Below are 13,977 nucleotides of genomic sequence, written 5' to 3'. Positions count from 1 at the left end.
TCCATCTTGGGCTGCTTTCTGAGCCACGCTGCCCTCGAGCCTCCCAGCTCCCTCCTGTTTTACCCCAAGAATTTGGCAGTGGGAGCTGTGTGCGCTCAGCCAAACGGTTCCCACTTGAAGCCAGGTGGAGCGAGAGATTTTTCAAGCTGAGACAGATTGAGATCAAGCAGCAAATAATGAAAAAAGTCATTGATTCACCTGCCAGTGTGCAGCCTCCTGCGGGCTGTTGGAAGGAGGTGCTGGACTAAGGCTGGTGCAGCTCCGGGTGTGGGAGGGGGACCCCAAGGCTGCAGCAGATGAACCACAGGGGGCTGTGTGTTAAAGGAGAGCCTGAACTGGTGGGGAAGCCGACTCCGATGGGGATCAACAGGAGTGTCCTGCCCTGGAGGATCTCACCTCTGCGGCGGGCGCTTCTGCATGCAGGGAAGGACCTCCCCAGCGTGCTTGAGGTGGGCTGGCTGAAGCGCAGGCTGGGCAGCAGAGTTGTCTCATGTTTGATGATCCTTAAGGTCTTTTCCAATCTGAGCAATTCTGTGGTTCTATGATTCTGTAACTTTCATTGCAGTCAGGAGCTAATCCAGGACTGGAAGGATTTTCTTTTTTTTTCTTTCTTTTTCTTTTTCTTTTTTTTTAAGGAACAATAATAAACTGTGATTAACAGGATTATTTGGAGCTCAGAGCCTTCTTGCTGCTGTTAATTCTCTGAGGAGTCTGAGTATAGCTCTGCTCTTGGTAGCACCCGGTGCCCATGAAGCCACACAGCTTTGGTAGGGTCAGGTCCAATGTTAGCTCTGCAGGGTCATTTGTAGAGTGTTTCTTAAGGGTTCAATTTAAGCATTTTCACCCAAATTTAAGCTCTCAGGAAACGCCTGGACTTCCTGGGAGAGTAGGAGCTGCTCCATGAGCACTACTGCACCCAGCGTGTGTCCCATGAGATGGGGGAGCACCTTACAGCACCCTCACCATCCCCGCACAGCCCACTTGCAGGCTGGGCCACGGCTCAGGTTGGCAGGAAAAGTTCATGTCTGATCTGCAGTGAACACCTCTGTTCTGTCCGCAGGCACCTTCACAACAACCGCATCCAGCGCCTGGGGGCGAAAGGCTTTGATGGGCTGCACAACCTGGAGACGCTGTGAGTCGCCTTTTCCCCTCTGTTCCTCCCCGGTGTGCTCTGCCCTGCCCCGTGCCGAGAGCAGCGTGTGGCCGTGGGCCCCTCTGAGCTCCCCCACCTTCCAATAGGGCCTGGGCTGCCTGCAGCGCTGCCCCTAGGAAGGGGTTGATGTCTCTGTCAGCTCCTGCTGCGCGTTTCCTCTTTGCCAAGAATGGGGCAGGACAGACCTGCATTTCTGCCCCTACTGCTGCAGAGGGCTCTGCAGGAGGGTGGGGGCTCTGAGGAAACAAATCTGCCCTCGGTGCAGTGCCGGCTCCATGTGTCCCCACTCCTCACCACTCACACGCAGTCCCAAAGCCTTCAAAACAGCAGACGCTGCCAAAATGAGGGGTTGGATTCAGCACAGGGCTGGCTGTGTTCGTGGGGATCTGTGCAGCATCTCTGTCTGAGAGGCTCTCGTGTCACCTGGCAGCACCCAGAGCCAGAGGCCAGGAAACACGCAGCAATGGAGCAGCCTGCGCCAGGACAGCCTGACCCTGCAGCCACGGCGCTGATGGCAGCCCACTGCCCCTACCCTGCGGCTCCTGTCCCTGCTGAGCAGGGGGGGTTCGCCCTTTGGGAACGGGGCTCTGCTCGAGGATTGCTCCACTCTGGTCTCATGGCCCCAACCTGAGCTTGTGAGTGCTCACATCCTGCTCGAGCCGCCTGCAGCTGCGAGGCAGGGCTGTGGGTGAGCTCTGCTGGCGCTCCTCCTGATGGAGCGCCTTAGGAAAAGAGAAGGATGGCTCTTACCCCCAAGCTCCGATTCCCAGCCTCGCACCGAGCAGAGCTCTCTGAGGAGCCTCTCGTCCCTCCGTGGGTTCAGCACCCATTCACCCCGCAGCAGAACTGTCTGTGCGTGGTGGCTGCACCAGCAGAGCTGCCAGCGCCGCAGCTCCCATGCGTGTGGGGACTGCTGCAGCCTCCTGCACGTACCCTTTAATTCAGGTTATGATTACATTCTGTTGACAGCACTTAGCACGTTTTCTTGGCTGGTGCTGGCAGCGCTGTGCTCTCGTTTACCCTGTGGGCGTCACCTCCTGGAAGACTGCAGGAGGGGAAGAGTTGGTGAAGACAGAAACATCTCCGGGCTTCCTAAAATGAGCGCTTGTGGCCAAGTGCTGATTATAATCCAGGCACAATGGTTGAAGAGCTGTAGAACTTGAGTGGAAAGAATCGTTTTGGGGGGATGCAGAAGAGCCTGCACAGCTTTAGATGCAGAAACCGAAGGGAAATGTTTCTCTTCATATTCGGCTGGACAGGAAAGTGTCTATTTTAGCAAATTCTGGCAAAGCTGTTGGAGAAGCAGCACCTGGCAGGGCTGTGGGGGAAAGCCCACCGTGGACGGACCGTTCTGCCAGCTGCCTGAACTGGGTGACCACGGCCTCTTCACCTTCTGCAGATGACGCAGCGTCGCAGAATCATAGAATCTCCAAGGCTGGAGAAGATCTCCCCATCCCCATCGCTGCCAGCTCCCCCTTCGCCATGCAAACCACTTGGAAGGAGCAAATCTTCATTCATTTAAAAAGCTTTTGATTTTTTTTTTTCTTTTAATAGCGCTAATAAATTAAAACCATCTCCCAGGAGGGCCGGATCCCAAACCTCTGCTGCGGGCGGTCAATCTGCCCAACCTTGCCTCACACGAAAAGCCCCGACCACAGCTTTCACAGCACACTGCCCCATTATCTGGGTAATTAGCCAAGGCCGTAAACGGAGAGCAGAGCTGGAGCCGCCTCTGAGAGCTGCGTTTTCTGTGGAAGGAGAAAAGCAAGCACTGATACCACACACACCTGAGGAGCTGAAGGCAGAAGGAAGGAAATGGGAAATACCTCCACCACAGTTGGTATGAGGGCTGTTTAACCCTTTTAGGGCAAAAGTGTTGTTCTGGAAAACACTCTGCCTTGCTCTTCTGATGGGATTTGGCTTTGCCAACATGTCCCCCTCCCCCCCCCCTGCGGATGCTCTGCTGGCTGCCTCAGGAGGCAGGGGATGGAGAAATGGGTTTTGGGAATAGGGACCACAGCTCAGAGCTGTGTGGTTCTGCCTCTGGTCCGAGAACAGGGCTGCAAAGTGCATCACCTGCTTCAGTCATTGCATGGAAGGTGACTTTTCCACCCGGGCAAAGTCCAGAAGCACTCAGTGCTGCCTGGGAGGCCCCTGTGGGCTGCCTGCTCCCAGCCTGCTGCTCCTCTCCTGAGCACAGGAGCCCGCGGTGCCTCAGTGCTGAGCTCAGGCTCTGAACCCACACCTTCCCACAGGGCTCTGAGCTTCACCTGGTTGTGTCCCCGTGCAGACACACAACGTCTGGGGAGATTATGAGGAAAAAAACAAGCAGTGAGCGGAGCCAGCCCAGGTCACTGCGTTTCGCCAGCTTATGGCTGTGCTGTAAGGCTCATCCCCTTCTGCTGTTCTGGACCCCCCCGGGACAGTGACCCGTCCCCTCGTCGTGCAGCCCGTGCCAATGCAGCACCGCAGAGAAGAAATCGCCCCCAGTACCCAGAGCTCTGCTCCCCGCCCCGTTGCTCTCTTCCAACACCAACGTGCCGCGGGGGGCGCAGGTTTGTGCCCGGGGGGGGAGGCTGGGGGTCCTCCCGTCCTTCCTGCCGGTCAGCAGCACCCCGCTGTACCCGGCGCTTCTCCCCGCCCCACCGCTCCCCCCGCGTGGCAAAGCGCCGCCGCTCTCCTCCTCCCCCTCCCCGACCCTTCAGCCTCGCCGTTATCGTTTGTGTCCCACCGCCCCGGTTTCCCCCGCTCGGCGCTGCGCTCCTTTGTCTCTCCTCAATGGTTCGTGCGTGGCAGCGCTGCGCTCCCGGGACCCCCCAGGAGATCCCGCTCTCAAAGCCTTGTTTCGACCTTGTTAAATAAATCACACGGAATTGAAAACACATTTAATTCGGTACCTTCCTCGGTTAGAGAGCAGACAGCAACGCTGCTTGGAAGAGACGCATTCCGGGCACTGCTGCGTGTTTTAATGGGGAACAGAGCTCCAGGACGGCAGCTGCAGACATGCAATGTGGACGGACAGACGGGTCCCCCCCGCGCTCTGTGAGCCCCAGGGATGTGCAGCACGGTGTGAGAGGTTCGGTGCGTCCGGGCCGGGCTGTCAGCACACAGCCCTGTTGGAGCTCACTGCTCTTCTGGAAGAAATGGGTACCAGCACCACCCACAGCCCTGCCATCGCATCCTGGGTGCTCCTTGTTATCTGCTAAAACGGGCATCTGTGGGCCACGTTTGCTCCCGTGGATGAATCCCAGCACAGGGCAGCTCCCTCCTCTCTGAAGTCTCCATCTGGGTTTGTGCTGCTGTGACACGAGAGAAGCGTGGCACAACTGGCTGCTCCTGGCAGCGTTGCGTTTTGGTGAGCAGCCCAGTTCAGAGCCATGGAGGAATGCAGCGGGTCGGCTGGGCTCAGCACAGCTCCTGAGCCCCAGTGAAATCTCTCCCATTGCAGCAGAGGTGATTTCTGGGGAGCTGGCAGTGCAGGGCAGCAGGGGATGCAGCCCCGCTTTGGGACACAAACAGCCAGCGCTGTGCTGCCTCCTGCTCCTAATTGTGTGCATCTTCAGGTTTATTAGCTGCAAATTTGCGGTGTTTTGTGGCTTATGCAAGAATTTATAGTACTGCATAATTGGGGTTTTTTCTTGTCTGTCTTCTTGCGTGGAACCACTAACAGCCCCTAACAGGCAGAAAATTGACTGGAGACTCTTTCCCCTCCTTCTCTCTTTCTGGCCCTGTTGGAGGTATTAATAGTGCTGTGTGCTGTCGGCTCCAAATCAGCCCAGCACTTACAGCCCAGAATAGCTGCGCCTTTGATGTCAATTTGCTTTCATTTCTGCATAGACAAGGCTGGTTAAGATTTTCCTCATGCAGAGCTGCAGGCTCACTACAAATAACAGCAGTGTGAAGTCAGCCACTGCGCTGTGCTGAGGCTGAGCCCTCTAAGAGGTTTTCATTGTAACGTGGAGCACAGCTGAGGAAAGCAGTTCTTTCCCAGTCGGTTTCTGTAGGACTTGTGGGCTGCGTGACTTTGCTTCCAAAGGCCTTCGGTGGTGGGCAAAGCTCCCTTCCTTGTGCCATTTGGCGCTTCTCCTCTTCCCACTTGAGGTTTTATGAAGTTCTCCTATTGTTTTGGGGTGAAGATGTCCGTGGGGTGTTGGTGTTCTCCAATCCAGCAATGCTGGCGTTGGGTCTGCTGTCCCAGATGCTCCACCCCGCAGCCCTGAGAGCCCCCCATGCCCCTGTGCTGCCCTGCGGCCACCTCTGCCCGTGGGCCACTGCAGTCATTGGGGACAGTGTCACCTGGCGGCAGGTCGGGCCTTCTGCAGCCCTCCCCACTGAAGCTCCCGAAGCTGGATACTGGGAGAAGGAGCTGATAGTGGGGTTGGTAACAGCGGAGCACCAGGACCAGAGAAGCGTTGGGATCAGCAAAGTGTTGGCACCAGCAAAGCGTTGCAGAGCAGCTCAGAGAAGGCATGGAGGGGGAGCGGACACTTGAAAGAGTTTCCTGCAGCACATCCATTTTCCGTGTCCTCCCACCCCCAGAGAGAGGCTCACACGTCTGCAGAAGGAACCGAGGGCTGAACTTCCCTAAATGAGCAGAAATATCCGATTCCTGCGGAGCTCCTCACTGCCACCACCGCTGCCCAACGCGATGGCTGGGGACCACTTCTGGGCCACCGCCTGAACCAGGGCCAGGCTGGAGCTCCGGGAAGGAAAAGGAAGAGACGGAGAAGCCACCCTCAGGTCCCGCCCTGGGTTTGGGGCTCGGGAAGAGCTGCTCTTCTGCTGGGAAGGGCTGAGGGCCAGGGAGCACCGCAGTGCCCATCTCACCCAGCACCCAGGCAGACGGGCTCCCCACGTTTGGCACAGGGCAGTGCTGGAGGCAAGGCTGCACCCAGAGCTGGGGCAGCGCTCAGGGAGGCGGCGATGAGGACAGATGGGTTCATTTCCCGGGAGGGAACCTCGCTACGCCAGAAACCAGGAAGCACCGCAGGAGCAAGCGTGGGCGCATCGCCTCTCCTCCTGGGCACAGCGGCGTTGCTGGCGGCCAGGCTGCAGCAACATGACTACACCTGGGTGCACTTCCACTTCCCAACAAGCCCAACGCATGCCAGGAGCCGGCGGTGGCTTTTCTTCCCCAGAGGGATCTGCTGAACACAGCGCTCTTTGTGCGCGCCGAGCGCGGCGGGGGAGGCGCGGGGATGCTGCCAGGCTGGGAGAGGTGTGTGCTCAACTCAGGAAGGACGGGTCCTGTGCGTACTTGCACACACATCGAGGTACAAACAGAATGTTCATCTGCTGATGAAAGAGCAGCCTGCCTGGAAGAGACCCGGCCTGGAAAGGAAGTGCATTTCTAGAGAAAGAATGGGCGCAAATCTTACAGCGCCGAATTACCCCAGTCAATAGCATCGGGTGCAGATCCAACACCTCCTCTGTTCGTGAATCACAGGTGATGTGGGCTCTGTTGGGCAATACTTCCCACCTGGCGGCTTTCAGGCACGTCGGGTATCGCTGGAGATTCACCGTGGCAGCGCCCAGCAGGCAAAGCCAAAGCAGGGACACAGCGTGACCACGGTGCAGGGAGGAGGGCAGAGGAGAAGGGGGGGAGGAGGTCAGAATGGAATTGCTGTGCCTGGGCCCAGGGGGTGAGGATTACAAGGAAATCGGGCAGCAACTCATTGCTGTGTGAATGGGTGGTTATTTCTGTTCTGTAAACCACAATCCAAGTTACGTGGTAATTACTTCAAGGCCCATTAAGTGTAATTATACAGTAATATCCAGGAGCCCGTAATTACCCTCATGTTGCAGAGTATCTCCCTCTTAAAACTCAGTGAGTTTCATGCAGGGAGGAAGCAGTCAGAGTTTTCAGCCCTCGGGGTCTGGGCTGTCCAGAAGGAGCCAGAGGGGCCCATGCTGGCTGGAGCTGCCCTTAGGACTCCTGGTTGCCAAGGGTAATAAACTGCACTTGTCATTATGACCACCTGTATTAAACATATCCTATTGTATTTATTGTACTGCAAATTAAACTTAACCTCCAGAACTGTCCACCCCTCTTCTACATCACTTCCACCTTTGGCTCATGGTTTCAAGGTGAGGTTCACATTGCCATCAGCCATCAGAAGAAGACCTGGACCTTCTCAGAGCACATTCCTCATAGGGTCCCCAGCTCATCCCAGCAGCTGGGAGCTCCAGCACTCCTATGAGAAGCACCAAGGAAGCTGTCCCTGCTCTGCAGGTCTCTGCTCCCCTCTACAATTAAGGAGAGCCCTTCCACGGGCTGAGCTGAAGCTGTTCTCATGTTTCTTGTTCTTTGTAACATCCTTTTGTGACCTGGAAAGGCAAGATAAATGACTCCCAGCCCCAGTGCCCGGGGGAGAGACTCTGGGAGAGGGGAATTGGGTGCTGGGGACACAAAGCAGCAGCGTGAGGACTGGCCCTCCCCCGACAGCGCTCCTCATAGGGAACGTTCCTGCAGCAGGAATGTGGGAGAGCTGGTGTGCAGGCAGTGGCTGGATGGGCACAGTAGGAAAAGCCTTTCTGCCGTGCTTAGCGACCAAGTTTCCGTCCCTTAAAGGCACAGATGCACCCCACCGAGTTCCTCCAGCAACACTGATGACTGCTCTCCTCTCCGTCTTTCAGGGATCTCAATTACAACGAGCTGCTGGAATTCCCAGGGGCCATTCGGACGCTGGGCCGACTGCAGGAGCTGTGAGATTTCCTATTTATTCTTTTCCAGAAGGGTTCTCTGTTGGAAAGTGTCCTACCAAACACTGCCCATGCTTGCACTGGGGAGGGCGCTCAGCTCGAGCCCTTCTTTTCTCTCGCCCACTCTTCCCACTACAAACACAGCACTTCATCCCCTCGCAATCACCCGAGTTGACACCCAAAGGTAGAAGAGCCAAGATTGGGCAGCTGGCAGGGCTCCTCAGTCCTGAGAAAAGACTTTGTCCACTTGCTGAGCTGATGCTTCAGGCAGGACTGAGCCTTCACCCCCTATTTTATGTGCATCTTCTAACGGCCCTCTGCCTCCAGAAGTGTTGAGCGCCTCCAAGCCCTTCCAATGCGTTAATATCAAGATGTTTCTTTCTCCCAACAGCGGTTTTCATAACAACAACATCAAAGCCATCCCAGAGAACGCATTTGTTGGGAATCCCCTTCTCCAAACAATGTAAGAAAATTAAACGGTGTTTCCTAAATCTTTACATCCCCTGGGAAGAGGCATTTCCTCACATCTTTGGTTGGGATTTCTGACAGTTGTCAGCACGACCGCAATTTGACATTTGTTGTATGGAGGTTAATGGAAGCTGAAATTATCTCCTTCCCAGCTACGCCTCCAGTTCTCTGCCATGGGTTCTCCTTTACCCACAGCTGAACTCTGCTGCAGCCAGCAAGGCTGATGGTGATGAAGGAATGGGAAATGCGAGGCCACGCTGTGTGCGAGGGGATTTCCTAAGCCCTGGGTGACATCTGCCTCATGTTTAGAAATACCCGCAGAGCAGTCAGCTGGGAGAAAACAGCCCCTGCCCCAGTCAAAATAAAGCAGCCTCCCCCCGTCTTCCCCACGGAGTGATGTGGGGAGGGACACACAGCACACTCACGTCCTCGCTTCTCTCCGTTGAGTGTGACAGGCAGGAGAGATGCTGTGGGTTTTTGTAAGGTCAGAGCTGTGGTCACATGCAAGGTGTTGCACCATGGAAGGATCGCTGGAGGGCTTTGCCTCTTTGCAGCCTGCCTGGTTCAGCAGAATACTAAAGGATCCTTCTAGAGTAGCAGGATTGGAGACCTCAGTTTAACCAGTGTTCAGCCCAGAGAGGCTGCTGGGAGAGCCTGGGAAGCAGGGGTTCCTCACGGGGCAGCCAGCACCTCTGCTCAGCTTGCAGCTTGCTGCCCAGGGCTCTCACCTGTAACTGTGCCTTCTGCATGCACAGCAAGATCTAACCAGCTGCCCTTTTCCTTTGCAGCCATTTTTATGACAACCCCATCCAGTTTGTTGGACAGTCTGCCTTCCAGTACTTGCCAAAGCTACACACTCTGTAAGTTCCCCAGGCAGGTCCTCAGATACACAGCCAAGGCCTGAGCCTCACAAGCAGGACCCCTCCGTGGCCTTCTCCATGTCCTGCTTCCCAGAGGCCTCATGCCAACAGGAGGCCATGGTCCATTCTTCTGGACTGCCCCACATAACTCAGCTGAGCAGCCAGAGGTGACAGCGCTTGCTTTGCGTGGTGCTAATCACCCCATGGTGCTCAGGGCCACCACTGCGTGCCGGGCGCCACAGCAGCAGCTCCACATCCACCATCAGCAGCAGGGCTGCAGCACAGCGCTGGAGATCGGGGCAGAGGTGACCTCAGAACTGCTCCTCACAAGGCACAGCCAGCCTGTCGCTGCAGGAACACACAGGCTGAAAACATCCCTCCTTGGATGCTCGTGCATCCAACAAATGCCCAGGCCTGGGAGGTGTGGCTGGGATGCCCTTCTCGCATTCCCAATGGAAATTATTATTGTTTTTAATAACGCAATTTGGGTAGAAATCCTGCCAAGAATGTCAGTGGTTGGAGGAGGTCTGAGCTTGCCAAGCCTCTCTGCAGAGCAACACTCATCCCCAGCGCAGTGCATCGGTGCCAAGGGAGGCGTCTGCCCGCTGCCCAGCAGCAGTGGCACACAGATGGCAGCAGCACCTCTGGGTCTGGGCCTCCCATCGCCACGTTTGGGGTGAGGGGCAGCCTGGGCCCTCAGGCAGCTGCTCCTGACCTGCTCAGTTCTGCCTCTTTCCCTGCAGGTCTCTCAACGGTGCAACGGACATCAGAGAATTCCCAGACCTAAAAGGCACCACCAGCCTAGAAGTTTTGTGAGTGGCAAATCTCTCCCTTTTACCCCACTATTTGTGCTCTGCCCTCTTCAAGGCGGTCCAGGACAACTCTCACAGTGCTGTGCAGCTCTGCCCCTCCTGGGCACAAACCTCTCTGCTTCGTTTCATCCCTGTGGCTCCTGAAAGCGGCTTTCTTCTCCGTGAGTTGCTCTCTCGGTACTGTTGAGCATGCTCTGATCTTTTGGGGTTGTTTTCTTTTTTTTTTTTTTTGGATTATTTTCTTCTTTTCCTTCTGCATCTGTGAAGGAATGAGCCTTTGGCTGCGGTCTGTTGGGATCAGTGCCTGTCTGCCCGCCCCAGGACCAGCGCCGTGCAGTGCAGTGTGATGGGAACCTCTGCTGTGTTTGCCGCATTGGGGCTGGGGGCTGCATGCCCAGGGGAGCAGGCAGCAGCAGGACGCAATGTCTGCAGCCCCGTGGGTCTCTGTGGGGCACGGTCTGCGAGCAGCGCTGCAATGGGGGCACAGTGAGTGCCTGCCCAGCCCTGGCTGCACCTTGCTGCAGGGATCGGGGCACCCCACTGCCCATACATGGGATTCTGAGGCAGTGGTGGCTCTGGAGAGATCACCAGTCTGGGTGGTGGGGAACTGGGACAGCAGGGTGTGCAGCCAGCTGCCCCAACACGGCCGAGGACGCCACTGAGTTCAGTACCCAGCAGCGTCCGAGTTTCTTGCATTCACCTTTAGCAGCCCAGCAGCAGTGCCCGTTTCCAAGGCAGTTTTTGGTTCTTTCTGGGTATCTCAGTGTCTCACATATGTTGTCTCTCCTGCCTCTTCCTGGGTTCCGTAGCTGGCCTTGCAGGTAGCAGAGCCCTTGCACTGGTCCCACTGACAGCACCTCTTCCCTCTCCTTTCCCCCCAGGACGCTGACCCACGCAGGCATCCGCCTCCTCCCCAGAGCCGTGTGCCAGCAGCTGCCCAACCTGCGCGTCCTGTGAGTAATGTGCATTTCTCCGTCCTGTCTGCTCTTCAGAAAAGCACCGTCAGAACCTGGGCTTTCCTCTTGCCTGGCTCAGGGAGGGGTCTGGCTGTGGAGCACCACCTCATGGTTCTGTACCTGTTGTGAACACACCTCCTTCTCTGCGTGCCCTATCAGCTCAGCAAGGCTTGGAGTGATGCTGAGAGGGAGAGCGTGGTTTGTCTTTAACCTGGCACCCACTGCGCCAGCACAGGAGCACTCCCCTCTGTTCCCGAGGTCCCCAACCTTGTCTGCAGTCAGTGACATCTTCAGGAAGGGAGTCATGAGCCAGATTTATACAAGTTTGCAGCCTGAGGGCAAGAAGAAGGTTTGCCTCTCATCAGTCTTTACACACGCGAGCTGGAAATGAAAACAAGACTCTTCCAGGAAAGCAACAAGAGTGAACTCTGGATCACAGAAGTTGGAAATGAGAAAAACACAAAAATAAAAGAACAGCATTTGTAACTTAGCAGATCACAGTGTTTTGGCTCCAGCTGTCCCTGCAGGGAAGATCTCTCAGCTTAAGACATCTGAGCCAACTCGATGCCACCAAAACGTCCCCGCTGCCTTTGGGACACTCAGGGCTGCAGCGCCCCATGTGCTGGTCTATGTTTGCAATTTATCAGGCTGTAAACCTTCATGTTATCAATGCCTGCCCCTCCTTGTGACACAGCTTTTATGAGGACACCCCACCTCGCTCCTTGTTCCTCTTTCCCCATTCATTTACTGACATTAATTGCACCGCTATCAGGGTTGGACACCCGCCTCCAAAGAGAGGCACTCACCCTTCATTTCTTCTCTCCCTAACGTCCTGTGCTGGTCTCTCCCCCACAGAGAGCTGTCACACAACAAGATCGAAGACCTGCCCAGCTTCCACCGGTGCCAGCGGCTGGAGGAGCTGTGAGTACAGAGCTCAGGGCAGAGGGGTGATGTTGGCGGCAGAGCAGCCCAGCACTGAGCTCCTGGTGCTGGGGGGGCTGAGCGCTGCGCTCCCTGCTGGGAATGCAGAGGTGTAAATGCGGGATAAGGGCGCCTTCCCCGTGCATTTTTGCCCCCTGAAATAAAAGAAGTTTCCCAGACTCGCATGACTTCCCTGCGCCAACCTGCTGCGGTGAGGCGTGCAGCTGCCTTCAGCTGTTCCTCAGACCAGTTTCTGCTTTTCCAGGGGTCTCCAGCACAACAGAATCCACGAAATCAGAGCGGACACCTTTGTGCAGCTGACAGCCCTGCGCTCCATGTAAGCTGTGCAGTGGGGACGGCCGCCCCGCGCTGCCGGTCAGGCTGCCCTTCCTTCCCTCCGCTCGCTCTCCGGTTCTGCTCCCATCTCAGTATCCTTCCCTTGCAGAGACCTGAGCTGGAATGACATCCACTTCATTCACCCCGACGCCTTCGTGACGCTGCGCTCGCTCACCAAGCTGTAAGTGGCACTGATGTTCGTTCTGCAGTGGGACGAAGCGCCCCGTGCTGCCTGGCAGGCGGTGCCTGCATGGTGCCGGCGGCAGCAGACCGAATCGCAGTGCTTCCTATTGGTGTCAGAAGTCACACAGAGCTCCCGGCACGCACATTAACCCATCACTGCCCCCATGGGCAGCAGCCCCCATCCATCAGCTCTGGATCCTGAGCCCAGGCAGCACCCAGCCCCACTGCAGCACTGCATTTCAGGCAGAAAGCATGAGGCGGCCGGCACAGCTCCCGGGTGCACTCCAGCTCTCTGCTTTCCTCCCACAGGGATCTGTCAGACAACCGGCTGGCAGTGCTGCCGCTGGGTGGATTGGGCAGCTTGACCCACCTGAAGCTGCAGGGCAACCCAGCACTCTCTGAGCCCTTTGCCGAGGACAGCTTTCCCAAATTAAGGTACTGCCTGCACCCCAGACCCCATCCGCTCTTTTCCTTCCTGCTCTCTGCGCAGTCTCTACTTGCTTCTATCAGTCAGCCTCCCCCTTTCCTGGTTTATCCCGTGCTTTCCAGGCTGACAGATTGAGGATGCTCCTTCTGCTGCCATCACACCTCATGTTTTATAGGCTTCCATGGGAAGGCAGCGCTGTGCTCCCAGGGCAAACCCACACACACAGCTGGGAAGTGTGGAGCATCTCAGGGCTCCTCTGGGGCATTCCTCCACTCACCCCACTCCTGCCTCTGGGCTGGGTTCTGGATCCTGAGCCCAGGCAGCACCCAGCCCCACTGCAGCACTGCATTTCAGGCAGAAACCCCTCAGTGATGGGCACTGAGGAAGCCCATCACTGTGGGGTGATGTGGGCCTGCACTCTGTCCCACGTGGAGTCCCTTTCAGGGAACCAAAGTTGTGCTGCAGTGTGACCACTGGATGACGGATTGGCTTCTGATGCATGAGAATTCAGCACAAAGTGTGTAGCAATAGGGAGCCAGAGTCACATACAAGTTCCCTTCTCCCCCTCTGCAGAGTCCTCGAGGTACCTTACGCCTACCAGTGCTGCGCCTATGGAAGCTGCAGTGGGTTCTTCAGAGCATCCAACCAGTGGGAAGCAGGAGGCGCGAGCCCTGAGGATGAAGATCCCCACAGGAGGGCCCTGGAGCTCTTCCCAGGTCACGCAGACAACCACTGTAAGTAGGCTGAGCAGGACGATGCTCTGCAGCACCGTCATGCTGGCAGTTTGGGTGTCAGCCCAGGCTTGCAGGTCAGACGCTGCCAGCCGCCTCGGAGCAGGCAGAGGGATCCTCCTCCAGCTCTGGTGAATGGGCTGTGAGTGATGTCAGTGCGTGGGAGAAAAAGTGCATCAGGCACTTCTAAACCTTCATTCACATTCTAAGAGAAAGATCCAGCGCTCTCGGAGGCACAGACGTGGCTCATTTCACTCTGCTGGCAGCAAGGAGGGACGCGGGCTTGGACACGTTGGGCAGCGCAGAGCCTCTGGAAGGATTTTGCTGTTATCACTGGGACACACAGAGGGCGGACCCTGAGATGGAGACAACGAGCTGAGAGGAGCGTGGACTATGTGGGCACCCCTGATGGGAGGTGGAAAGAGAAG

The 13,977-nt window shown here is 56.6% G+C and overlaps 1 protein-coding gene across 1 annotated transcript in view; it reads left to right on the top strand.

Annotated features, from left to right (window-relative positions):
* The window catches only part of LGR6 (leucine rich repeat containing G protein-coupled receptor 6), a 39,231-nt gene that overhangs the window by 20,079 nt on the left and 5,175 nt on the right, over positions 1-13,977 (top strand). Inside the window, exons 4-14 of the mRNA XM_052702464.1 lie at positions 1,061-1,132; positions 7,790-7,858; positions 8,247-8,318; positions 9,112-9,183; positions 9,927-9,995; positions 10,877-10,948; positions 11,807-11,872; positions 12,138-12,209; positions 12,318-12,389; positions 12,701-12,826; positions 13,392-13,552. Of these exons, the coding sequence (XP_052558424.1) occupies positions 1,061-1,132; positions 7,790-7,858; positions 8,247-8,318; positions 9,112-9,183; positions 9,927-9,995; positions 10,877-10,948; positions 11,807-11,872; positions 12,138-12,209; positions 12,318-12,389; positions 12,701-12,826; positions 13,392-13,552 (923 nt within the window). The remainder of the gene's footprint in view (positions 1-1,060; positions 1,133-7,789; positions 7,859-8,246; positions 8,319-9,111; positions 9,184-9,926; positions 9,996-10,876; positions 10,949-11,806; positions 11,873-12,137; positions 12,210-12,317; positions 12,390-12,700; positions 12,827-13,391; positions 13,553-13,977) is intronic.

This window comes from Tympanuchus pallidicinctus, unplaced genomic scaffold, assembly GCF_026119805.1.
Source record: "Tympanuchus pallidicinctus isolate F22 unplaced genomic scaffold, pur_lepc_1.0 scaffold45, whole genome shotgun sequence".
Lineage (NCBI taxonomy): Eukaryota > Metazoa > Chordata > Aves > Galliformes > Phasianidae > Tympanuchus > Tympanuchus pallidicinctus.
Note: the sequence above shows the minus strand (reverse complement) of the source record. Positions and strands in the feature narration are given on the sequence as shown.